Consider the following 26,957-nt stretch of genomic DNA (forward strand, 5'->3'; position numbering starts at 1 on the left):
ACGCTGCCGCTGAGAGCTCCGCGGCTTTGCGCCGGCACCGCGAGCGCCCGGTCACTAACGCGGCGGGGCAGGGGTGAAGGCTGGGGGTGAAGGCAACTCTGACCCAGCGTCAGCGTGCGGGCAGCGCTCGGGGCCGTGTCCGTGCGGCTCCGGGCGCGGGCGGGCAGCGCGTTATCCCCATCGCCGCCCGGCCCGCAGCAGCCCCGGGCACGCTGGCGGCTCTGAAGGCAACAGGAGAGGCGCTGGGACGCTCCCGCGGCCGAACGCTGCGCGGGGCCCGAGGGAGCCCAGAGACAGACGGAGTCCCCAGCGGAGCGGCGGGGCCAGGAGGGCGCGGCGGGCGAGACCCGTCCCCCCGAGCGCTGCGCCGGCCCCGGGCGAGCCCCGCACGGAGCGGGCGCTGCCGCCGCCCGCCCAGCACGGCCGGAGCCCGGGCGCGGCTGAGGCACTCGGGCCGCTCCGGGGGCAGCGCCGAGCCCAGGCCCGGCCGCGGGGGCTGCGGAGCAGCTGCTTCCAGCTGCTAACAGCTGCTAACAGCTGCTTCCAGCCGCGCTCACCGCTGCAGCCCCGGCAGGGGCCGTGGGCGACGAGGCGCATCCTCGCTTCTCCCTGTGCTTTAACAAAAGCATTGTATCCCCAAGCGAAAACATCGACGTGAAGCCATCAGCAAGTCAAACATTACCGTAACCACGACAATTTTTAAACAATTCTGCTGCTGCTGCTGCTACGAACACAGATCAAGCATCCAACTCTCCCGATTCTGACCCAAACCGGCCACCGGGGCAAGAGGCAACCTTTGGCATAGGAGCGGGACGTGCTTTCCCCGAGGGGCTGAACGAGCGGCTTGCAGCGATTTCCAGCCCAGCCCTGCGAGCCAGCGCTGATGCACGGAGCAGCGTGAGAAGCACACAGCAAGAACTCGGACACGAGCACGACGAGCATTCGGACCCTGTAACCCTAAGAACATCGAGATTTGGTAAAACCGGGTACAGGCAGATAAAGCAGCACTTCACAGCGTACAACAGAGATGCCCATTCACACTGACCGCTGTTACACGTTTTCCTTGTTAACAGAGAAACAACAGAAACAACATTAAGAAATCACTTTTTGGACCACGTTTTCCCTGCTGCTCCATTACTTCAAAGCGTTTCATCGAACTGCTGAATGGTAACTGCTTTTGCACAGAGAATCCACAGTCAGTTGGTTTTGTGGTCCAAATAAACCATGCTCGATTTTTTTCTCCTCATATCATGCATTGGGATGCAATCAGCTTCTTGTCGATCATTAGTCAGAAGAAACAAACACATTTTTTAACAACAAAAAGCTTCTATAAGTAACATTTCTACAGCAACCATCAGCCAGAACTATTTAAAGTGTTCCTAGCATGTCCTTCTCTCCTGCTGTCTGCTTTTCTAATGGAGGAATTTTCCAGTCCCTTCGACACCTCCCCATGCAGTTATTTACAAGGAGATGGTCCTTGTGGAGAAGGACCTTAATGAAATTTACAGTTGCTAAGGTACATTTGTAGATGCTGGCCGCTCACACTCAGACAGAACAAATGGAACTCGTTGTGCAGCTCTGGGCTGGGCCAGCAATGTAATTAAAGTGCAAATAAAGACAACAACCACAAGCCAGGCAGGTCCATTGTTCATGGCCAGCGTTAAGAAGCATCACGACTGTGTAAGAGATGTCAGATCAAATAGGCCTAAGTCACAATCTGTTTTAAACATCTGTCTCCCTGAGAGGATTTAAGGGAGGTATACGGTGATATAGCCCTATTTCTTCAACTGGCTGAGTATCATTGGAAAAGTAAGGACACTTTTCCAGCCAATTTTTGTTTTCGACAGTGCTAACACCTGTGTTTTATACTATGATGCCCTTTACAGCATTTGAGCTCACTTCCCATGCAGATACAACAGGCCACTCTTGATGAGGAAAATACAAGAAGTACAACAACTACTGTAGAAATGACATCTGTCCACCCGGTACGTCACAAAACCAGAGGCTCTGAAAACATTTACAAATAGCACATTTTCTCAAACAAAAGCAAGTGATAATTACCAGCTCAGATAAAAACACATACTTTGTGTATGCTGGCGTTCAATGTTTGCCACTGACACGTTCAGTTTTACAGCTAAGTCATCGCCAAATGGCTGAACGAAAAAAACCCAAAAAAACAAAAAAAAACCCCCTCAAAAACGACCCCAAAAAAGACATCTTTCACACCACTGATTCCACGTAAAACAAAACTGCCACTGCAGCTCCAAGTGTTCACTGCTGATCACCACCTGCTGCCAGACAGACAAGTATTTCTCTGCACAGTGTGTCCAGAATGTGCCCTGTAGCCTGACTTGTCAGAGAAGCTGCAGGAGGTGCAGGAAAATAAAGTGCCTCTTCCAGAGCTGTGTGCTCCCCATCCCCTGCACCACTCCTCTGGGTCCCTCACCCTCCCAGCTGGCAACTATTTACAACTATTCCACCAGTCCATTTGCTTCCCATGCTGCAAATACTCTCACTGATGGAAAACATATTTACAAATACTTTTTATAGATACAATCAGTCACCTTAGAAAAGGCTGATGAGACATTTAAAGAAGAAAATGTTTTGTAATGAGTAGCATGAAATGTACAGCAGGTGTTTTGAACAACTGCAGATCTGAAGTTACTAGATGCTGTCTTAATATCACTCCAAAGCAGTAGATGAGTGCTAAAATCCTGCATTTTCAATGAAATTAACACAATGAGAACACCACAGCCATTACTGCCTCAGTGAACACATAGTTAGCCATCAACCCAGCCACCTCACTTTGCTTATTTATCCTAACACACCTGAGTCCATTACCACCATTTAAATCTGTACCCTTGATTTGCCACATGAGATGGCTGCAGTGAGTGCCTGTTCACAGGAAAGTCTCCTGTTTTCCAGGAAAATCATGGTCCCTAGTGCCACACATGATCTTTGCAAAGCAGAAATCGCTTAAGCCGGGTAGGAAGGGTCTTTGCCTTTCACCTCCAACACAGGTGTTGTGTTGCCTGAGAGGGAAAGGCTGTGAGACTCTTATTGGAAAGAGAGCTGGCGCTCTGGTAGGAGTGTCTCTGGCTGTGTTTGGGCGGTGGCAGGCGCGGCTCCCCCCGGAGCTGTGTGCAGGGCTGGGCAGGGCTCAGGCCGGGAGCCGCGGCTCGATCTTCAGGGACAGCTCGTACAGCGTGTCCTCGTCCATGATGAGGGTCTTGTCCAGCAGGTAGTGAGTGACCTGTGGGGAAACACAGAGGGACAGGCTGCATGCAACTGGCACAGAAACCTCGCAGCTTTCCTTCCCTTTCAGCACATTTTGGGTCCTGACCTTGTGTTGTTTCCTTGGGCAAGCCAGCTTGGAATGCTGCTGGCATGAAGATGCACCTGCAGTACCCCAGAATTAATTAGGATTAATTCCTCTTAAGAATGAGCAAATCCTTTGTCAGGTTACCTCAGCCCAAACTGCTCTTTTGGAGTCTGAGATGAGCCTTCTGTGAAGGCACTGACCAGCTTTGGTAACAGCTGCATCACCCCCAAGAAGGGCAAAGGGACAGGGAATTGCAGGATGCCCCAGCAGATGCTTGGGGCACCTCCTGACCCTCATCCCAGGATCTCAGGGCAGGGGGAACACACCTCCCTCTGAACCCCTCACACCCTCCAAGGCTGCAATCCCCAGGGACCTCCCAAAGGAGCAAAACACTTCTTTAGAAGGCATCAGACAAAGAGGTCCTGCGGGGTGGGGGTCTCACCACCCCAAGGACACGTCCGTCTGTCTGTCTGTCCTCTCCTCCACGCGTGGGAGCAGAAGACACCAGGCTGAGCTCTCAGGGGCAGCTGTGGCTCCCAAGTCACTGCTGCCACAGCCTGATTTCAGGAGCAGCAGGAGCCTCACCTTCTGCTGGTGCTCGATGCGGTAGGAGGTCTGCTGGAACTGGCGGATTTCCCTGATGATGTGCGAGATCTTTCAAAAGAACACGAGCACGTCAGCTCAAGCACAGCTCTGCTTCAGCTAAGCTACACAAAGCAACAATTCTGCACCAAATTATTCCACTCAACTAATATATATATATATATATATATATAAATATATAACTTCAACTTACATATTTAAAAATATAACTTCATTATAGAAGCGTACACATTTATTTACTTGTAGACCTGGTAGAGATCGCTGCCTGTCACAATTACAGCCACAACACTTCATTCCTGGCAAGACTTTACTCTGTCTCTGCTAGCCTCTGCTAACTCCTCCTCTGTCAGGAGAAGGGAAGGGTAGAGATCATCTCCCAGCAGCTCCCCGGGACTTCACTTTCCCAAAGAAAACATTTATTCCCCAGCCAGCCCCGAGTGAGCAAACACTCTGCCCATAATGAAACCTCCCCATTCTTTGCCTCGAGTGACTGCTGCAGTGTAGCCCTAAGATGGGCATTAAGCTGAGATTAGAGGAGAAATTTCCATGCCTCCCTCCGAGGAGCTGTTACAAAACAGCATTACACGGCACTGGGAGAGACATCAACTTTAAAGCGCTTTTCAGATAGACCAGAGCACACTCTGAAAGGAACATTGTGATTACTGCTTCCTGGTGAATCACTGCATTCCTCTAATTCTGGTTATTTAAAAAAGCTTTTTCTTGCTCCACCACGAGCTCCAGGCAGCTGCTTTTGCTGTCCTTTCTGAGAAAGTGAACCGGGGACAGATTCAGCCCGTGAAAGCACCCAGCCTGCCAGAAGGTGGGGATAGAAGACTGGGTCGAGTAATTGCTCTCCCAGCTGCCTCTAGCGCACAGCACCAAAGCAGCTTCTCCAAAGGGAAATTCAGAGGAGTTGCAGTGAAATCAGTAATTAACTCATGCAATTAAACACCTGTTGGCGAAGCATGTAGGAAACTGAAAATTACCATTCTCATTTTGGAGAAATTGACAAGGCCTTCTTCAGTGAAGTTGGGTGTTCCTTCCTCAATAAATGCCAGGTCAGTCAGGTACATCCCAAGGTAGGGAACAGCAGGTGGGTTACAGCTGTAAACCAACAAACCAGCTTATTTGCCTGCAGCTACATTTGCAAATTTTTCTCTAACTTGCACAAACTCTTTATTATTTGCCCAGTTCTACTCCATGGGTTGTATTCCTTTCCAGGACAAACAGCTCCTCTGGCTCTGCCTGAGTTCTGTTTGATCTGCCTGTGATAAATTGAATGCATTCTGCCCAATATCTAATATTAATGGCATCTTTAAAATAGGCCATTAATTATTCTGGCTGTTCAGTTCTCAGCTCCTCTCAAGATCACTTGAGGTACTTATGCCACTCAATTCTGAAAAGCCTGCTCCCAATTACAAAGCTCACAAAAATCCAGGTTTTTGTATGGCTGAAATCAGTTCTACATAAACTGTAGAACACTCGGCATGGAATATTCTGGATACCAAAATTACAGAATGTCAAACACAATCCAGCAAAGCAATTAAAGAAAACAATGTTCAAGGACTGCTGCACAAAAGCAGCAGGCTGTTTTTGCAGCAGGCTGGAAGGCCACAGCAGAAGAAATATCCCTGTGCCTTTGTCCTATCTCTATGTTCCTCTCATAATGTTTTGTCAGAATCATAATTTATTGTCATAGGAATGAGTCTGTGACCTGACACAGGCTTAGTACCAAACCCTAAAATTCTTAACTAGAACAATTCTGTTTTTCATAAAAACTTCAATTTATAAAGCTGGCTTTACACTTATTGAGAGAGTTTATCAGTGTAAGTGAAACCCCAACAGGGAATGTTCAGACAGAAAAATAGTTTAATTTGTTTCAGTAATTCTCTGGAGCTACTATGTTTACCCATCAGGGGTATTAAATCACAGCATATGCAGCAAAACCATATTGCCAAATAGAACCAACCTAGAATTTAAAAGGTTATTAGGAAAAAAAAAATTAAAGCCTAATCACAGCCAATTGATCTTTACCATGAACTATCCTCTGTTTATAACAAAACACAGTTGTACACTGTAGGGAGGCTTACTTTTTGAGCATTTCTCTCAGGTTTTTAAATCTTCCCTCAGATGACACAGTCTTCTGAAGCTTGTCCATGAGTGCTTTTGTCTGGGAAGAAAATGCATTTCAGATGTCATTGCTGGTGCATGTAAATGACTGGAATGAGATTCTACCCAAGCTGTAATTCACTTATTATCCCCACCCCATTTCCTAGAGTAGTATAACAGGCATTACTGAATTAGGAACTCAGCTCCACTGCAGTTCCTCCTGTCTTTCTGCAAATGGAGATTAGGCAGCATGATGAGTGATATACAGAACCTGTCTTTATGCTGATATTACCCTGCAAGTGGAGGAAAACCCACATATTTATTACATTGATGGCCTGGAATTCAGTTTGCTGTGCACACAAGAACATTACAGATCCTGCATGTGGCTGAGGGTCCTCAGCTGCATCTTCTGAGGTTGGTGACAGCAAGGGGTGATCACTGCCTTGGAGCTTGCACTGAGCTGATTTTGCCTCCAAGTTCCAGAGAAAAGCTGAATATGTAAATGAGAATTTATTCATGTCTTAGACAAATCACTGTCAGTGGGCATCACCAGAACCTGGCTCCTTCTTAAGTGAAATAAATTTGATTTTCAGCCTGTTCAGGCTACTGACTTGAGACTTGAGTGTAGAGAACGATGAGAAATTCATCCTATTTGAAACTGAATTTCCAATCAAGAGGGAGCTGTAGGCAGACAGAGTCACTTTCGTCTACTTGGCAGGCTGATGAAAAACCCAGATTGCATTCCCAACAGGTACCAGAGGACTGTGCCACAACATCAGTCTGCTGTGGGTTTGGTTTCTTATTTTTTAATTGAAAAGTTTAAAAATCAAACAAGTTCCATCCATAAAAATGTTGGGAGGTAAACTCACTTATAAAAGTTTGTACTGGAAGAATTTTAAACAGATTTTTAAATAGAAGAATGTAGCACCAGCTGTGAAGCAGCTGAGAAAAAGCTGCCTGGAAAAGGTGCTACAGATAGAATTTATTTTAATTGTATTTCTTTGAACCATTTAGAGCACAGAACATAAAAGAGTGGATTATCTTCATCCTGACAGGCCTTTTTTTTAAATGTGTGTGTCTTGTTTTTGTGGCTGGCAGTTTTTGCTGACATTCTCAGCAGCCAGTAAGGGTTTAAAGGAGGTGTTCACTGCACCTAAACTTGAGCTCCTAAATGAGAAGGAAGATTTTTTATCAACAGTCTCTTACTGGGTAGAAAAGCTCAGGAATTTGAGAGGTACTGACCTTCCTAAAGGCTTTTTGCACAGGCAGTTCCTATTTTAGGCACATGACCAGACTTTAACCAGAGCTTGTAACCACCAGATGTGTCTATCAGAAAATATCTAAATCTATTTTACTTGAACATTTCAGCCATTCAGGGCAAATAGTCTCTGGCACCTTCCAATTACCTTGAAAAGATTTTGCTCCCACAGATTAAAAAAGCTACATGCAAAATTCCTGGACAGAAAATGCCAGTCCCACTATTATCAACACCTTAATGAAGGGATGGGACTATTGCTGAGCTAAAAACAATTTATTACTCAGATAAACATCAGCCTCAAAGCTTGTGAGATTTTAGAGGAGTAAGAAGTCAACCATAGCTCAAGGTAGTCACAAGTTCTTCATTACAATGCAATATAGAACATTCTAATCCAATGGAAAGTTGTGACAGTTTCTTTTGTTTTTCTAACCTATCACCTTTACTTAATTGTTCTGCACTATGAATGCTTTTATCCAATAGGATAAAATTCTATTAAAATGATATATAATTATATATATATACTTATAATAATTATGTATTATAATATATATATACTATGAACATATTATTTCTTGATATTATACATTATTATATTATATAGTATAATATCTAATATATAATATGCTATAGCAAATAATATATAAATATATAATTATATATTATTTTATCTATTATTATATATTATGTATAATAATAAATAATTATAAATATAATATATAATTGATAATTATTATATAATAATTGCATATAATTTTATATATATAATAATAAAATTATATATAGAATTACACGTACACATATGTGCTTCTATTATAACGTCTAATCTCTTAGCTTACTCTATATAATTACATTACTACACTATAAAACCCTTCACCATCTTACCCAATGAGGTTTCTCACTTAGTGAAGGCATATTCTTACTTACAACTATAGAAAAACAAGTTTATAATTTTTCTGCCTAATGTCTGTGTACTTTTATTTTTTCATCAATCCAAGCTTCTTCCAAGGCTGCAACTCAAACACTTCAGTATGTGGAAGTTTGTATCTTTCCATTTCCTACATCCCAGGTGGTGGAAAAGCAGAAATATTCACAGGAGGGGCCCTGTCTCAGCCCCTGGGAAAGCCTCTGCACCAAGGGAAATGTAGGTTGGATATTAGGAAAAGGTTGTTTACAGCAGGTGATGGAATCAGAACCTCCCACAGTCACTGTCATATTTTCTGAAAAATCTCTCTGCCCAGGATTTTTCTCCTGGGAAGCTGAGAAGCCTCAGACAGAAATGAAAACAATAATTATCTGATTTGCTTCTCCTGTGTTTTGCTGCTTTAGAATGTGGCTGGAGATTGTTTACCAACAGGTGGTTGCTTGATTGGTTTCATGCGAATTATTTTGACTTATTGGCCAATTATGGTCAGGCTGGAAGGAGTCACAAGTTTCCTTTATTGTCTTTTTAGCCTTCTGTAAGCATCCTTTCTGTATTCTTTAGTATAGCTTAGTATATAGTATTCTTTATATAAAATAGCATCATAAAATAATAAATTAGCCTTCTGAGAACACGGAGTCAGATTCATTCCTCCGTCCGGCGATGGGCGTCCCAGCAAATACAAGACCCTGCCATGGCTGCGTCCCTCTCACCTGTTTGGACACCTTTGCCCAGGTTTTCTTGAGCCTGTAGATGGCACTCCTGTTGAGGGCCGAGGTGATCTCCAGCACGCCGTTGTAGTTGTGCAGGCAGCGGCAGATGTCGGCCACCGCCACCCACTTCTCGATGGCGCTGGCCCGCGAGGGCACGTCCGCGTAGCTCATGATCTGAGAGGCCACCAGGTTGCTCATCTGGCCGTGGAGAGAGAGGCAGGGGCTCAGCGAGATGGGGCACCATCCCTTCTAACGTGTCGGGCCGAGGCAGGAGAACCCCCGGGTAAGCATGACAGAAATGATGGCCCTTGGAACACAAACGACCGAGGGAGCTGGGGGTGTTTATCCTGGAGAAAAGGAGGCTCAAGGGTGGCTTTATCACTCTCTACAACCCCCTGAGAGGTGGCTGTGCTCAGATGGGGCTGGGCTCTTTCCCCAGGAACTGACATGAACCAGAGCACACAGCCTCAAGCTGCACGGAGGGAAATGTAGGTTGGATATTAGGAAAAGGTTTTTTATAGAAAGAGTGATAAAGTTCTGGAATGGCTGCCCCGGGAGGTGGTGGAGTCCCCATCATAAAGCCTGGATGTGGCACTGGGTGCCAGGGCTCAGTTGAGGGGTTGGGGCTGGGTTGGACTCCATGATCTTGAAGGTCTCTTCCAACCCGGTGATTCTGTGAGTTCTGTGATTCATAAACCCAGGGAAAGGGCATTGGAAACAGAGCTTGGGGCAGGTGGAAGGGATGGGGACAGGAAAGAAAGGTTGGGGATGCAATGGGAAGGTCTCCAAGCCATCAGCACCAAAGCTGATTGGGAAGTCTCCCAGTAAAGTTCAAGGAAAATGATAAAGGAAAAAGACATGTGAAGTGATACAAAGGCATTAAACAGGATTGGTGTTATATTTCTCTGGAGAAATTGAAGTTTCTTCAGTAGGCTAAAAAGCACTGTGCTACAGTTTAAAATGTTCTACTCTCCTAAATTGCCACTAAAATGCTGAGTACCAATTATTGAAAATGAGAACCTTCATCTGCTTTGATTTAAATTGTTAATTACAAAGAGGCTACAGCATTCAGTCGCTAATAGATAACACATCACATCACATTGCAACACAACACATTTCTGTTCTAGAGGTCAGAGACAGTAGATGGGGTTCCTAGAAAGCAAGTCTGTATTGGAGACTACTTACATCATTAAAATGTTGACTAGTTTTCATAATGTAGGGTGTTCTCTCATTTTTATCCATTTTCATCCAGCCCTGCCCAAGGAACTCTCTAGACATTGATGGGAGAAAAAGCAAACAAAATCTTCATAAACACAGTAGAGAGTGTGTCTGCAATAGCCTAAGCAGGACATTTCAAGGATACCTCAATTTGCTGGAAGCTAATAACACAGCTTTACACTAATGCCAGCATCTCACTATACCATTTTTAATGTTGACTGAAATGGTAAATAGTGAAAAAAATTATTTTTCTCTTAATCCCCTCTCCCCTGTCACCTCATCCCAATTTCCAGCACTGTGACCCTATTTACACCAGGTTATCCCTGTATGTGTGCAAACCCTTTTGTCAGGGTTGAGCTGGGGGTGGCACTGGCCCCACAAGGGACACTCTGTGCCAGGAGTGTCCTCCCTCTCTACCACAGACAGTGGGGGCAGCTGTGCAGAGATAACCCAGGCTGCAAGGCCCAAAAGGGATCATCTCCAGCACCAAAAGGGCTCAGGCCCCAGCTAACAATCAACATCTCAGTCTGGAGAGCAGATGTGGGAAGAGATAAAAGAAATGTTCCTGACTGTGTTACAAACTGTAAAAGACACACGAGTTACCACAGAGGCAGAAGCTTCCCACACCCTGAAAGTGTTTGAGACTTTTCTCTGGAGTTTGGACACAGATTCCATGGATGCTTCCCTGGGGATTGAGGGAAAGGATCTCCATGTGTGCCACACTAACAACTGGATGGTAAGAGCCATTGAATCCTAAGTTCTATTATTTCTTCACTAGCTGTAACGTTAACAGGTACTTTCAACCTCATGCTGTATATATCTATGAGTAGTTTTGTTTTTGTCCTTATTCCTGTGTAGTATAATTTGTTTTAAGTCCTATGTCTGTTAATTTTGTATCCATGTCTCAGGTTTAGCTGGGTGTTTATTATATTCCCACCTGTCAGAGCTGGGGCAGTTCTCTGCTGTCCATGGGACAGTTGTTCTTTACCTCTCCCACAGCCAATCCTCCCTCCAGGAGCTCTCTGCTGTCCATGGCCCATTCATTATTAATCACCTTCTGCCCATGGGCCATTCATCATTAATCACCTTCTGTCCATGGTCCATTCATTATTGTCTCCTGTCCATGGCCAGGGAGTGTCCCTGCAGGGCTGAGCCAATCCCACCATCCCACGGGGAGATGCCCCGCCCAGGGGAGGAGCCAAGCATTCCTGCCTGGATCCAATCTGAGCTTTGGGACACCCCAGCAGCCTCTGCCCCCTGCACTGCCAGAGGAGCAGCTTTCTGCTGCCCTGCGTGGCCAGAGGGAGCCCAGGCCCATCTGCAGCAGCCCTGGAGCTGCAGAGGAAAGCTCCCCCCTTGTGCAGGGTCCCTGCTGCAGCAGAGCCACAGCTGGGGCTGCAGGAGGGCTGAGCCCCCCTGGCATGGGGCTGGGACACCCCCTGGCACTCAGGGGCAGGGACTGTGAGCACTCTGGCTGCGGGCTGTTCTGTGCTATTGCATTTGTATTGTTAATTTTCCTGGTACAGAGCTGTTATTCCTGCTCCCATATCTTTGCCTGAGAGACCCTTAATTTCAAAATCATAATAATTTAGAGGGAGGGGGTTTGCATTTTCCATTTCATAGGAGACTCCTGCCTTCCTCAGCAGACACCTGGCTTTTCACACCAAGACAGTCTATTAAATAAACAGTTCATTCTCTAATAGACCGAATCAGCCATTATGAAAGAACTTGTGAACAAGAGGGGCTTTTGGGGTGCTGGGCACCTCCATAAGGCTGCTGCCTGCTGCCAGAGGCCTGGGCAAAGGGCAGGGAGTTATGCAAACCCCCGGCCCCACGTGCAGGGAGCTCACTCGTAGGGGATGCTGCGGAACACGACGTGGTCCAGCAGGGTGATCTGCTCCGCCAGCTCCATGGCCGACAGCATCTCGAAGCACTCGGGCTTGGGGCAGTCTGCCTGCAAGGCAAGCACAGCTCTGAGGGGAGGGCACGAGCAGCTGCCCGGGAGCCCGCAGTGGCGCTGCAATTAACCTCGGGATCAGGAGAAATGAGGATTAGCAACAATCGCAGACAACACAAACACCGGCCTGGAAATTCGTAAAACAGGCATGCACCAGCTCAGGAGTATGAACATGAGTTAATAAACTCTGCATATTCTCCTCTTGTATTTTCACGTATATTAATATCTTCCCCTGTTTTACAATCTTGAGATTTTATCCAAATACTAAAGTTCTGACGTGTTCATTTTGGATAGGGGCGCCAAAATCTTACAATCTCTAAACTGAAATTGACATTCCTGGTATAAAAAACAGTATATCTATCCAGAAGTACTTTACAGGTTGCAATTGTGTTAAATTTTATTGACTCAAACACACAACATTTCTCTAGGAGTATTTAACTGTCAAGATGAACTTACCATCTGAATGATATCCTCTATTTTCAAATGGTTATCATCTTGATCATCCTGAGAAAGAGTCCTGAAAAATAAAGCGGCAGGACATCCTATATAAATATAATTGTCCATGGTTATGAGAAAAATGGTTTATTTAAAATAAATCCTAAGTCTGCAATTGAGGAGGTAAAGGAAAAAAAAAATCTGTAGCCTAAGAAGTCATGTCTTGCTTTAAGTAAAAACATGTAAACTATTACAGCATCAGAGACATGTAAGATGAAATATTTCCATGGAGGTTTAAGATCTCTCAGCTAATGAATCCTGGAAATTGTCCTGTTCAGTGTCCCACACGGAGCTCAGTGTGCGGAAATGGACCTCAAACTGCAGCTTGTACTTGTAGCAAGGACATGATTTCCTTTCAGTAATAAAAGTGTTAATGAATGTTTCCAATTCTGCTACAGGAAACCCGTGATTATTTCAGAGTAATGGGTCAAAAGTTACCTAGGCAAAAGCAAGTATTGATCAAACACCTTCCCTGATGTAGCATATTGGCACATAATATGAATATACACACAGGATCTTATCCCTTCATGTGGAATTAACAGACAGAAAGAAACCTTGACAACACTGGATTTATCTAATATAGGAGCGAGAAGATTCAGGGAGAAGGAACAGGAGAGGAATGTAAAAGGCTGTCAGAAAGCACACTTTTCTCTTTTTGCTTTTCCCCATAAGGGCTGGAAACACCTTGTGCCTGCAGGGCAAGGCGTGTTTAGCTCTCCAGGAGAGCCCTAAGCTCCTTGCCCGGATAATGAGGAGCGCAGCCTCAGCTGCTGTAAATAGCCTGGAATCTGCCCCGCAGAGCAGCTTATTTTGTGCTGCTCCCCATGCCTGGGGGCCTGCAGGAAGGCGCTGCTCAGCCTGCGACAGCAGCCTCTGGCAAGGAACACCACACGGGCCCCGTGCCTCTGCCCCAGGAACCCTCAGCAGTCTCGCAAAATCTGAGATGCTTAAATATAATGTCGTGTTATGTTGTGTTTATGTCGGATCAGGTTCTTGCCTTTGATACTGAAATTGTTGTATTTGGTTAATATGAAATAAAGCATGAATTCTGAAAAGACTGAAAGCAGTTAACTTTAATCTTTGCCTCCTGGTACTCTCCACCACCACATCTCATGTCTTATGTAGATTTTCAATCTGTCATTCTAAACAGATGCTTTTTTCCTAGCACAGTGGTCTCACGAAAAAACCCAAGACCTACTCTCCTTTTATCCATAATTATTCTACAGTGAAATCTGCAGAGGACAACAGACCTGAAGACTGGATAATGGTAATTTTTTGACAGCATCAACAGCAGCTTCCACTTCAGTTTGTGCTGTTTTCAGCCTTGGGATGCCCAGTTGCAGCAGAGGGCTGGGGACACTCACTGGACAGCTCCCACTGCCCTCCTGCAGAGCTCCTGGGAGCTGGCAAGAAGCAGATCCTCGTGGAAAGAGTCACAGGAGACAGCAAAGGCACAGAGGGGCTCTCCTGAGCAGTGTCACCCTTAGGGACGACTCAACAGGGTCACTCCTCCAGTACGTTCAGAAATTAGGAAGAAAATATAAAAGAAATACCTTTCTAATTCTTAGAATCACCAGTTAAGACTCTCTCTCTCTCTCACTATTCTTCATGCCTGAGCAGGCTAAATATTAAAATAATTTTCTACTTTAAAGTATTAAGCATGAGTCTCATCCTTTCTTTGTGGTATATAAAGCATATTAAAAATATTTAAAAGCTAGGGCAAGTTAGAGAGCCTGAAATGTGTTGTTTGGTGAGATCATACAAGGCAGAAAAATTGTTCATCCATCACATTTTGACATCTGCATATCCCTCAATTTCATTTATGTTTAGTCTGAAGAAGAAGAAGGAGGAGGAGCTGTTTCTGGAAGCAACCTGTTTTTCTCCAGATAGGATTATCTATTAATGTTGTTCACTGCTGTTCAGTCTGAACTTACACCTTCCTGCTTCATTATAAGTTAAATTTTATCTAGATTTCCAGGGTTAGTAAATCAGGCTGATAAAGTCTCAAGCAAAACGTACATTGGGAGGTTTGTGTAGCTTTCAGAACAGATACTGAATTTAAAAAAGCTTTTTTACCCTGAAGAGAAACCCTGTCAGTCCACACAGCAGAAATCCCATCAAACAAGAAATACCAGCTGCTTTGTTTGATGACTCAAGGCATGAAGCAGCTCAGCATCTCCCATCAACATTTTCCTTGTCATTCATATTCCAAACACAGCCTTTCCCAGAGCTGACCTGATGGATCTTTGGAACACAAACCAACCTTTCCTGCTCCTCTGATCTCTGCTAACAAGGGGATGATTTTCCAAAGATGTGCATGTATGCAAAGGCTGGGGCAGTTTCTAAAAAGATGTATTTTTACCCAATATCCTTCAGGGTGACATAGAAAATACAAGTGTTAAGCCTCAGAAAGTGTGAATGTTTTTTCATGAATGTTTGAAATGGAATTTTTTACAAGAAATGCTTGTCCTAAGCACATTGTGCATTTGTCAACCTTTCAGACTCAAGAGTAGACTACAAAAACTGAGATGTGGGGACGCCAGGGCCTACAGTGACAGCTGACAGGCAACCCAGAATTCTGACAGAATACATGTTTAAGACAAAATGCCTGCAGCAAGCACCTCTGCAGAACAACAAAATTGTACAGCACTCACTTAGCAAGGGGATGAGTGACTATCTTTATGAAGGACACATCAACTGGATTACTCCTTCTTCCCATTTTCAACCCATTCCAGAGAAACCTTTTGAATGAAAGTTTCACCAAATCTACCAGTTACGACAGATCTGTGCTTGCTCATGAAAAGCACGCTGTCAGAAAGCTTCAAACAAATTGGTTTCTAAATATTTGTAACAATAGTAAATAAAAGTCCTTCAGTTCCAGGTAATTTGTATTTCCCCTCCAAGCAGAATCAGATGACAGGTCTCAGTTGAGAAGGATGACATCTCTCCAAGGAGCAGGGCATAGGCTGAGCAGCTTTTCTCCAAGCCAGACCCTGAACAGGAGCCAGGAGGGAAACACAAACCCTGGGACCAGCTCTGCATATTCTGCAAGGCAACAGACCAAAGAGATTCACAAGTCCCTGCCTGGGTTCTGTCATTGTCCATGCAGAAAGAGCCAGGATGCCTAAATTCTGAGAATTTTGGTGGAGAAGATTGTGCGTTCACATTTCCTGAAAAATTCCTTCACCCAGGATTTCTCTCCTGGGAAGCTGAGAAGGCTCAGAGAAAAAGGAAAACAATTCTTATCTCATTTGCTTCTCCTGTGTTTTGCCCCTTTGGAATGTGTTTGGAGATTGTTTACCCACAGGTGATTGTTCCATTGGATCCTGCAGTGAGTAGTTTTCACTCTTTGGCCAGTCAGGGCCAAGCTGTGTCAGGACTCTGGAGAGAGTCACGAGTTTTCATTGTTATCTTTTTAGCTTTCTGTCTGCATCCTTTCTGTATTCTTTAGTATAGTATAGCATTCTTTAATATATCATAGTATCATAAAATAATAAATTAGCCTTCTGAGAATATGAAGTCAGACTCATCATTCCTGCCTTCATCTGGGGGCAGCACAAATACAACAGAGCATCTCCTCTGTGACAGGGAGAGACTGTGGCAGGAGCGCTGCATTTCCTGACCTTAGTTTTGTGGTTTGGTGCTTCAGGTAACCACAGGCTCCCACCACAGGGCTCCTTGGTAATGCAAACCCTTCTTGAAGGAACTCAGGAAATATTTTTTCCACTGCAGGCCCTCTCTCCATGCTCAGAACAGTGACTGTAAGCCGACAGAGGATCCCCAGTGTGCTGCAGAAGAAGGGAGAGATGCCGTGGGATGGACCCTGCAGGACGTGGAGCCCCTCCAGGGTGGCTCAGGGGAGCCTTGGCCCAAAGCTGAGCAGCTCTGGGTCAGCAGGAGCTGGATCTGCAGCAAACCTACAGAGATCCCTACAGACAACAAACAGCCAGAGCTCTCCAGTCCAGGGCAGAGCAGGTTCAGTCCTGGCTGACCTACTGAACCAGCCAGGGCACCATGGGGCACAGAGCAAACCCCACATCATCACAGCCTCCTCCTGCACCACGGCAGCACCTCTGCTTTCAGAGGAAACGTACAAAGAGCTGTGCTCCTCTGGCCCTGAAGCACATGAACCTCCTGGACTCCTGCAGTTGTGCTCTCAGAGAGGACGCAGGCAGGTCAATGCCACCTCTCCTGACTGTCTGTTTCTGAGCCTTCAGAAATCAGCTCCAGAATTGTACAAGGATGTTTGCAACCTGCCAGGAAAGCTGAGCCCCCTGACAGAAGCTATTCCCCCATTTCATATCCTGATCACTGCAAAGTCGAATTGCCAAAGAGCAGCTGGCCCCGCCTCTGAGTCCACCACCAGGCTGAGGAGCAGAGGGACCCTTGGATGCCCCAGGACTGAGTGCTCAGTCTCAACAGAGACAGCAGGTCCCTGCTCCCACCACGAATAAAGCTTATTTTCAAAGCTTATTTTCAAAGCTTATCAATATTTCTATTTGAAGAATGTGCAATAAAAATTAAGGACTGTGGAAGAGCAAAGGAACGTGCACTCCTGTGTCAGTATCACAGATAAAGTTACACACAAACAGCTGCTGATTATTCCCTATATCCTATAAGGATTATTATATCCTTATAGCCTGTAAAATTATTTTTTATGTCCTATAACTGATTACTCAATTATCTGTATAGCCTTGCTGAGAGCCTGTGTCTGCAGCAGCAATTACAGTGTTTTGTTAAACTCTGGAAATCACTCTTAATTACCAGACATTTCCCAGGGGTGATCTGAACACCTCCCCCTTCCAGTGAAAGGGTGAGAAATTGTATTGAAATTTAATTCACATAGAAGCAGGATTGAAATAGATCACATCAGGCTGTCCAGCATCTATGTCTGTTCAGCAGCACTGCCAGCTTTGAAAAGCAATAAAGGAGTTTTTAGCCAAGGCTAAAAGAAAAAACTTTTTCCTTTTTTTTTTTTTTTTTTTTTTGCTTTGAAAGAAAACATAATTTAGAGAATGGTCAAAAATTCAGTCTGAATTTTTTAAAAATTTGTAAAAATGGAAGTATCTGATGAACTGTATTCACTGGTGTATCAGACACCGTGCTCAGGTATGCAGTAATCAGTTCTAGGAGGGGAGAGAGGACAAACAATAAAAACCATTTCCTAGAACAGCAGTAAAAGGATGCAAATGGAGACAATTCATTGTTTACAGATAAATATACAAAGGTTCATTTTTTGATGCAACTTCTAGTGGAAGTTGGCTCATTTGAAACTGGGTAGAAGAAATTGTTGGATGGTAAAGGCCTATAAATCCATTACTCTCTCAGGAGCAGACCGGGCTTGTTTTAAAACATTTCCTTAAGAAGCTGAAAGTTTTAGGGTAATTTTACCCACTGTGAGTAGAACCTTTGCTGTCACACACATTATCAATGCCCACATCATCCTCATCCTTCTTGCTCTTTTGACTTGCTGTCTCTTCCAAAGAAACTTAAAACAATGTTTTTACTTGGAATAGCAGCACACACAGTATTATTAAAAGGAGGATTATTTTTGTTTATGTAAAAAGAAACGTGGCTTTAATAAGAACTTATCTGTGGTTTTTATCTTCTGTTTGATATTTGTCCTCGCAAGTGATTTTTTTCAGACCTTTTTTTCATATATCTGTTGGAAACCTGTCAAGTGGTCTTAGAAAACTCAGTCATACTCTATTCATTGCACACTTATTGGTTTACCTGCAGAATACTTAGATAAATGTTAATAAAGCATACTGTAGATTAATCTGTGTTTTTCATGATGTTTTTATTTTAATCACTCCTTAGTCTACAGATGTTTCAACTAATTTATTTATTGAATCATAAATAAATAATTTATTTATTATTATTAAGCAACCTAATTTGCTTAATCTTTACATGTTTACTGCTGCACAGGATTGCAGAACAATGGACTTGAAAGCAGTGGCTGTAAAATATTCACGCTTTGCAGACAGAGCTGTTTTCACTCATACTTGAGGGCTGAACTCAAGGCTGCCAGCTGTCCTGCAGCAAAGCTCTCCAATACAGGTATTTTTATGAATGAAACTCAAAACGGGTTCTGCTTCATGGCTCATAAAACACATAGCAATCCTTCAAAATTAAATACCCTGGAGGGAAACCCAGCCCTGTGAATTCTATGATACACAGTATGTCTCCCTCTGTGCTACAGTTAATATGTAAAATAATTAGAAATGCATTTACCTCAGTATGTTTGCAGTGGCTTTCCTTTCTTGTGGCAGAAGGTCAGGGTCTCTCAAAACTTCCTCCAACAAATTTAACACATTCATTTTCAGCTCGTTGTTCAGCTCAAAATCCTGAAAATGAAAAAACGTTTTACTACCTCTCGTCTTAGCGGCATTGAACAAACAACTGAAAAATTATGTTGTAATGGGTTTGCCTTTTCTTTTTCGATTAGGTTTGAATTTTTTTGTTTGTTTTTATTTTTGTTTTACTATTACATTTGAAAATATTTAGAGAAAGCTGTGGTACATAAGCAAACTGGCCACAAAAGTAGGATCTCCCAAAGGCATCCATTTTTCTCCTTTTTGAGCTTTGCCTTCTGTGTGGAGACAGGATGGTCAGGGAACCTTCCTTTTCTGAATTATCACCTGCATCTGGCCAAGACCCACAACATCCTCTCTGTGTTTAGCTGCAGTTCTGGCAGCACTGTCCAGCAGGGCAGGACCCTTCCTCTCACTGCTGCCTTGAGGTTCTCTGTTCATCTCCCTCCCCTCTGGTGTTTCCTGCCTCCTTCCCACCCTCTTGGAAAGTCTGCTGCTTTTTGTGGAGTCCTCAAACCAATAAATTCACTAAATAATCTGTCCCTGCACTGAAGAACCTTGGCATTTTAATGATCTCTGGGGCAGGCTGATACCTGATACAGGCTTGAGATTCAGGGACATGCAGCAACCTGATCTCAACCTGATCAGATCTTACCTGATCTCTTATCCCATCTGATAAGATCACTTATCTGAATTTGGAGAAATCAGACAGTGTTAGACAATCTGCAGATACAGAATGTACAAGCTCTGAGGCGGGAAGTTACAGGCAACTCTTGGGGTAGACTCCCAAACCTCTTGTGTTCAGCTGTTCTACAGCATTTTGATAGGAAAGCAAACCCCAGCCCTTGAGCTGCCTGGGGCACCACAGCTGCTCCCTGATAACCCACAGCTGCCTGCAGGCAGCACCACGTGTGTGCAGAGCTCCCTCTTGTTTCCATGCCAACGGGAGGAGGCACAAAGTTACTGAAAATGGGCAAGATTTGGCACCTTGGCACAAGAGCATGGTGTTTCACTCCCAAAAAAATCCCCACAGCCCCTCCTGCGGTGAGGGGCTCTGGAGACGTGGGCCTCAGGGAGCAGCAGAGCCAGCCCAGGTGAGCACAGCTCAGGTGAGCACCAGAGCACTCCCACAGCCACCAAGACAGGTGTGATGCCTTGAGAACACTGCCCTGGAGCAGAGGCTGGATGGAGTTCCAGAATAGAGCAGGGATTTATTAAAAGGGTCTCCTCCATGGATGCACCTTGGGCAGCACCAGAGCCCAGCCAGGGCTGCACCCAAAATGAACCAAAATGGTCACAAAATGAACCCAAAAGGTCACAAAATGGCCCCAAAATGCACGGCCGGGCACAGGGTCTGTCACTGGGATCAGTTCTGCTCCATTTGCACCTTGCAGTTCATTGTCCCATTCCAGCTTTAGCCCAGGCAGTCCCACCCTGCTTGTTTTTCTCTCTCCAGCCCACGGTGTTTGTGCTCCTGGGCTGAGATTTGGGTCATTTGTTCCCCAGCTGGAGCAGGAATTGTTTTGTCTCCCTGCTCTGTGCACAGAGCTCACCATCCCCTGATATGGAGCCCAGACCCGCACACTAAAGCAGCACAGAACCTGAAAAATATCAAAGCTAAAACCTGAGGTGGAGCCTCATTTGGAAATGGGAGGCAACAGTTCAGAGCAGAAGAGGAATGAGTGCTCCTCACAGGACGTGCCACAGCCACGCTCACAGCATTTCTGAGAAAGGTTATTGCTCCAGTGTCAGAGCTGAGAAGAACAGCAGATTTGCCTTCACAGACAAGCTGTGGGTCTGCTGGTAGATAAAACCAGCACTGGGAGAGAAAAGAAACCATGGGAAGGATTCCACTGATTGATGAATGGAAAAAGATATTTGCTTTTACAAATAAACTCTAGGTTGGCTGAGAAATGAAATTAGACATTGAAAGGTGAAAGAAACAATGGGGAAGAAAAACCCCTAAATTCCATAAGAATTAAAAATGAAAAGGGAGGGTTGTGCATTAGAGGGCAATCTTTGGTATCAGGTGTTTTGGGAAGTCTGAACCTCTCAAGTGCCTCAGAAATGAGGAAAGAGAGAAGGGAAATGTGGCTGGGAAATTGGGATACAAAGGAGGCTGAGTCCTCCAAAAATGTGAGAGACCCCAGGGGATGCCCCATGGCCTCTCCCTTTATTGGAATAAAGTCAAAGGGCTCCTGTGTCTCCTTTTGGGACATAAATCTCTGCTGTTCGTGGGTTAATTTTCCTAACAGCACTCAGACACCACCTGCTCTGGGCATTTCCCTCCTATTACAGCACCTCCTCCTCACTCTTCCAGAGTCTCCTCACCTGGGCCTCAGCTAATTAATACTCTGGAACTGATTAATATCTGTGTCTTATTTTTTCTGGAGATATTTACCCATATTTGAGGGTGTTGGAGAACAGGAAGCTGGGGTATCAAACACTCAGCTCAAAGCCAAGAGAGAATTATTGCAGGGCACTGCACTCTGTTTTCTAAAGCACATTTTGTATAGCCAGGCTCTGAAATGCCTCCCTTAGGAGCTGTTTTAGCTGTTTGCAAGGAAACACAAGAGAGCCTTTTCGCATATTTGGGGCACAGAAATGAGACTAATTAGAGAAAACACAAGGAATGTAACTAAACCACATGACAGTGCTGTGCACTCCAGTGGTTTCAAAAAGAAAATAATCTGAAATATAAAACTATCAAAACTTAGTGAAAGGAGAAACCTTGAGTCTGCACAAGCCTAAGCAAGCAGTGTAATTAATGAGTTTTTCATGTACCTCAGAGGCAGACACTGTGTGAAAGAGTGGTATCTCTGCAGCCTGTGCTACAGAAATATCCCAAATGGGCAGAATCCCAAGTATCACCCAGGAGGTGATCCCCCATCCTCACTCAGCCCTGCTGGGTAAAACCCTCGGGCAGATCACATCATCCTGGCCAGCATTTCATCTCCAAGCACAGCTTTCAGACCACAACTGGTTAATTCTTTTCATTACAAGACATCTTCTCTCAGGATGACTTGTTTTATTGAAAACACACCCATGACCAAAAAAGTCTAGAATTTAAAAAGTTTTTTCATTTGCAAATAGGATCAGAGAACCTCACCTATCCAGATTCAGCCAAACCAAAGCATTTCCAGTTTTTGCATGGTTACCTGCTAATTCTTACAAGAATTAATAATTTGGTCATTATCATTAAAACTTGCTTTATTGAGTAATATCCATAAGATAGTTGTGCTGGAATTGCTGGGGAAACTCAAATTTATGGTTTGCTTTTTTAAAGTAATGTAATCTGTTTCTCATAGTGTGATGAGGCAGAAAAAAACCCTATGAATAAAGGTGGGAATCAGAAGAAAAATTAAGAACTTATCTCTTCCTCTAGTGAAGGCCATTATTTAAATGAAACTGAGATTCCAGTGTGATGAGGCATATATATTAAAAAAATAACAGGGAAAGTATTGCATTTAAACATGTACATGCACTTAACTTTTGTGGAGAAAGGTTGAAAGTTTTGTATCATAAGAATGATACAAACCCCAAAATACTTAGCAACCAATTTTAAGTATAATTTAAAAATAACTAAATAACTCTAAATACATGCAGATTATCTCTTGCTGTATTATGGGTGTGAGACATTAATATTTATCTGCTTATACTATAGGACAGTGAGATCCACAGGCAGGTAGCTATTTATGGCCTTAGATACATGTGTATGTATCTAATTTTACATAATTTTACACCACTTTTTTGACTTCTAGTCCTAATTCATGTATCAGAGAAGGAACACAGTTGGTCAGACAGGAATCCTTCAATTTCCCAGCAGCAGATTTCAATCTGACAGTGGTTTGGTTCTCTATTAGAGGGTCACATACCTCTAATATATTTTAGAGCCTACAGTAGCCTAAAGATTTGTGGGTATTACTCAGATTTCAAATCATTGGCCAGAAGAAAAGAGAGGGCAGGAGAGGCAGAAGAAAGCAAGGGGGGGGAAAAAAAACCATGCTAAGATGCATTTTAAAACTAAAACCAATAGATTTACTGTAGGTGGTTTACACAGAGAATATATTTTCAAGATTTGACATGAGCTCAGTAACACCCCATAAGCTTTCCCTCTCCCTTTTCTTTAAGTGTTCTTGAGTGAGAAGAAACATTCTGCACCTAAACAATGTGGGGAACACTGAATAATCCAGACAGGTAAAATCGAGCTAAAACAGTAAACCTGATTTATACTTGAGTAGGCCAGTGAGAAGAACTACAAAAGAACAGGAGGGAGGGAAGAAAGAGGCAGGAGGGGAGAGAGATCAACTGGATGACTTTTCGCAAGGGAATTGGAATATTTTTAAGTAGATGGGGATTGCCTTACAATTTTCCTGTAACTGTCCTCACGCCAAAAAAAAGCAGACAATTACTCCAGTTGCAGCAGATGAGTGAGTCTTAATCTTGTGCACAGGAGATCAAACACCATCAGAGCTCAGTGAAGTTACTCACTGCTGCAGTCCTCCACTACAGTATTTCATTTTGAAGCATAAAAACACACTTCACCTACCACACACAATTGTGTTGAGCAAAATCTGTGTAAATTCACGTGCAACAAAACACTGGCACAGGTGGAAGGCAGAGATAAATGCAGTTATAACTTGCTTTCAGGAAAACCATCCCTGAGCTTGAGATAAATCTGGCTTACTTCAAGAAAAAAGCTGTTTCAAGGCAGCTTGGGGTCCATTTGAAGTGTAGTCAAAATATAGTGTGTCTTGCTTAGTGTGGCTGAAATGTAGTTTGTTAATATTTCTACAATTAACCTAGTATAAACTCACCAAATATCTTATTCATTATTTTATACCATTTAATATGAGGTAAGTGGGGCTCATATAATGGATTTTCTATCTACTTTTTTATTCCAACGAAACGGAAAGAAAGCGAATTGGCCAATTCATGTGAGCTAGCACTATTTTTTACTGACTGCAATCACCTTTTCAGAGACAGCGCTCTGCCTCCAGGAGTTGTCCCCATTGCCCAGGTGCTGTCAGGAGCTCCCAGTGGCAATGCTCCTGCTGGAAACCCACCACAGCTCCGTGGGGATGGCCAAGAGCACAGGCTGCACTGGGGCTGGGCAGGCATCAGGCACACATCATGGCCTGTATTCCCAGATAGGAGCCATGGTCCTCTTCCCAGGCATTGTGGTCACTCTAACTGTCCTGGGTTGTAAGATATGTGTGTGTTCCATTCCCACCTGTCAGAGCTGGGGCAGTTCTCTGCTGTCCATGGGGCAGTTCTCCTTATCTCTCCCACAGCCAATCCTCCCTCCAGGAGCTCTCTGCTGTCTACGGCCCATTCATCATTAATCACCTTCTGTCCATGGCCCATTCATCATTAATCACCTTCTGTCCATGGTCCATTCATTAATTATTGTCTCCTGTCCATGGCCAGGGAGTGTCCCTGCAGGGCTGAGCCAATCCCACCATCCCACGGGGAGATGCCCCGCCCAGGGGAGGAGCCAAGCATTCCTGCCTGGATCCAATCTGAGCTTTGGGACACCCCAGCAGCCTCTGCCCCCTGCGCTGCCAGAGGAGCAGCTTTCTGCTGCCCTGCATGGCCAGAGGGAGCCCAGGCCCATCTGCAGCAGCCCTGGAGCTGCAGAGGAAAACTCCCCCCTTGTGCAGGGTCCCTGCTGCAGCAGAGCCACAGCTGGCACTGCAGGAGGGCTGAGCCCCCGTGGGATGGGGCTGGGGCACCCCCTGGCACTCAGGGGCAGGGACTGTGAGCACTCTGGCTGCGGGCTGTTCTGTGCTATTGCATTTGTATTGTTAATTTTCCTGGTACAGAACTGTTATTCCTGCTCCCATATCTTTGCCTGAGAGTCTCTTAGTTTCAAAATCATAATAATTTAGAGGGAGGGGGCTTGCATTTTCCATTCCAAGGCAGGTTCCTGCCTTCCTCAGCAGACAGCTGCCAGCTCACCAAGGCAGTGACCCACGGACACTGCTGGGCAGCCAGGAGGCTGTGAGAGAGCTGCTGCAGCTGAGATCTGCAGAGGGGGCCCTGGGAAGATTCAGCCCTCGCTCAGAGCTGGGGACACTGCAGGGTCCAGGTGTGAAAGGTCCCTCCTTGGACAAGCCCCACTCCCGTCTGCTTGCCACAGGAGCTGAAGGAGCTTCCCTTTGCACCACCAGGAAGCATTGCTAAATAAAACAAGGCTGCAAGACCTCACTTGGAAAATGAAAGTCTCATACTGAGACTTTCAGCCCCTGGCCCCTTTTGCCTTGCTATTTTTCCACATCTGCAGGAGCTAGTGGGAATTTTATCCTCGTGAGCCCTTTCTGTCCCCAGCAAGGCTTCTGCTCCCTGTGATCCTCTGCCTCATCACTTGTGTGCTCATTGTTTGCAACAGGAGAATCCTGCTCTGCTCCTCTCAGTCACATTTCAAAACCAGAATGTAACCACGAGCATTCTGCTCTTATTTAGGGCAAAAAGAAAGATTTTTGCTGGCATGCAGGTGTCTGAATGAAAAAAAAAAAAAAACAAAACAAAACAAAAAACAGATAAAAGATAAAAGATAAAAAAGGAGGGCTATGGAATAAAAAGAACAGAAATGTAAACAAAACAATCTGGAATACCTAAAGCTGCCTTTCACACTGTGCTGGTTTTGGATGATGAGCAGCACAGGTTTGGCTGCTCTTGCTCAGGGTGGTAAAAACAGGGAAGTATGTGTCACCTCACCTGGGGATGGCTTCTTCCCAAAATTTTATCTCTGCCTTGACAGCTCCTCAGGACATCCATTAGCTCCTTGTGCCCTCCACAAAGGGCTGCAGGTCTGGCACTACCATGTGTTCATTTACTTGAAATATAAGTGAGGCTTTTAGAGTGTATAACCCATGTTTTAAGAGCAATTAATTCTTTTTAAAGAATTGTTTAGAATGGTTTGAAGATAACAAAACCATTTTATGAAAGCCCATCCTCACTGAATAGGCTGATTCATTAAATTTAATTATTCTCTTTTCTGCTCACAGAGAATTCTACATTAAATGCTGTCCATGCAAACATCCACTTTTTTCATTTATTTTTACTTATTATGTAAGCTGGATTTTTTTTTTCCTGTTGTTTTGGTTTCTTGTTTGGGGTTTTTGGGGGTTTTTTGGTCTTGTTTTTGGTTTGGGCTTTTTGTTGTTGTTGTTGTTTTTGGTTTTTTTGGGAGGGGGTTGTGTTGTTGTTGTTTGGAATTTTTTTAGAATAAAATCTGCCCTTTCTTTTGAGACTCAAACCTGCTTTTGGCTGCTCATGAAGATGAAGGATATCTCAGCCAAGGTTGTCGAGTATCCAGAGAGCAATGTAAATACTTTAAAAGGTATAAAAGTTTTTGGCAGGTCTGTTGTTCTTAAAGAATTTCAATGCTTACATTGCTTTGTCATTTTGGAAATTGAATCAGGATTCCCTCACCAGACACTGGTGGCTCAGGATCTGCAGTTTGTGTTGTTACTGTAAAATAAGCTTGGAGCTACTGCTCTCCCAGGACTCCACATCTTTACTGCCAACATTTCACATTATTTGGCCAGACAGTAATTCTTCACTAGTCCTCCTTAAAGTAATCCTGTCCCATATCTTTTGGCAGCAACTAGTCAGTCTTTTCTGGTTTGCTCAGGCCTGTCCTTTCTCTCTCCCTAGTCTCAGCACAAGTAAACAACACAAAAATCTGATTATATGCTCTGCTGCTGTAACATTTCTTACTTTCCATGCCAAAGCCCTTGCATTTTGGGTTATTTGCTATATTGGAAGAACAATAGACTAGAACTAAAGAATTAAAATCTGACACCTTTGCCATGGAAGAAATAAATGGCAGTGAGAGACCAGGGAGTGCAGGTAACAGCTTCCGCTTTGAAAATGCACAATGAACTATTACTCATTATTTTTGTCCTCTTCATATTTTTACTGGTATTTTTACAATACCGATTGTAAACATGATGAAAAGCAACTGCAAAAGAATTCAGTGAAACGACTTGTAGTCATTGCCTAACATAGATAAAAGTTTCCACATTTCCACAATCACATAAA

At 44.2% G+C, this 26,957-nt stretch overlaps 1 protein-coding gene across 4 annotated transcripts in view; it reads right to left on the reverse strand.

The window, feature by feature from the left end:
• Nucleotides 1-429: 429 nt before the first annotated feature.
• RASGRF2 (Ras protein specific guanine nucleotide releasing factor 2) overlaps nt 430-26,957 on the reverse strand; it is a 123,377-nt gene continuing 96,849 nt past the window's right edge. For all 4 annotated transcript variants that reach the window (XM_063179710.1, XM_063179709.1, XM_063179708.1 and 1 more), the window contains exons 19-27: nt 18,829-18,941; nt 12,556-12,616; nt 11,993-12,096; nt 10,110-10,194; nt 8,925-9,122; nt 6,016-6,095; nt 4,912-5,029; nt 3,908-3,976; nt 430-3,253 (exon numbers count right to left, since the gene is read on the reverse strand). In XM_063179710.1, the coding sequence (XP_063035780.1) occupies nt 3,161-3,253; nt 3,908-3,976; nt 4,912-5,029; nt 6,016-6,095; nt 8,925-9,122; nt 10,110-10,194; nt 11,993-12,096; nt 12,556-12,616; nt 18,829-18,941 (921 nt within the window). In that variant the 3' untranslated portion in view covers nt 430-3,160. The remainder of the gene's footprint in view (nt 3,254-3,907; nt 3,977-4,911; nt 5,030-6,015; nt 6,096-8,924; nt 9,123-10,109; nt 10,195-11,992; nt 12,097-12,555; nt 12,617-18,828; nt 18,942-26,957) is intronic.

This window comes from Melospiza melodia, chromosome Z (assembly GCF_035770615.1).
Source record: "Melospiza melodia melodia isolate bMelMel2 chromosome Z, bMelMel2.pri, whole genome shotgun sequence".
In the NCBI taxonomy this organism is placed as follows: domain Eukaryota; kingdom Metazoa; phylum Chordata; class Aves; order Passeriformes; family Passerellidae; genus Melospiza; species Melospiza melodia.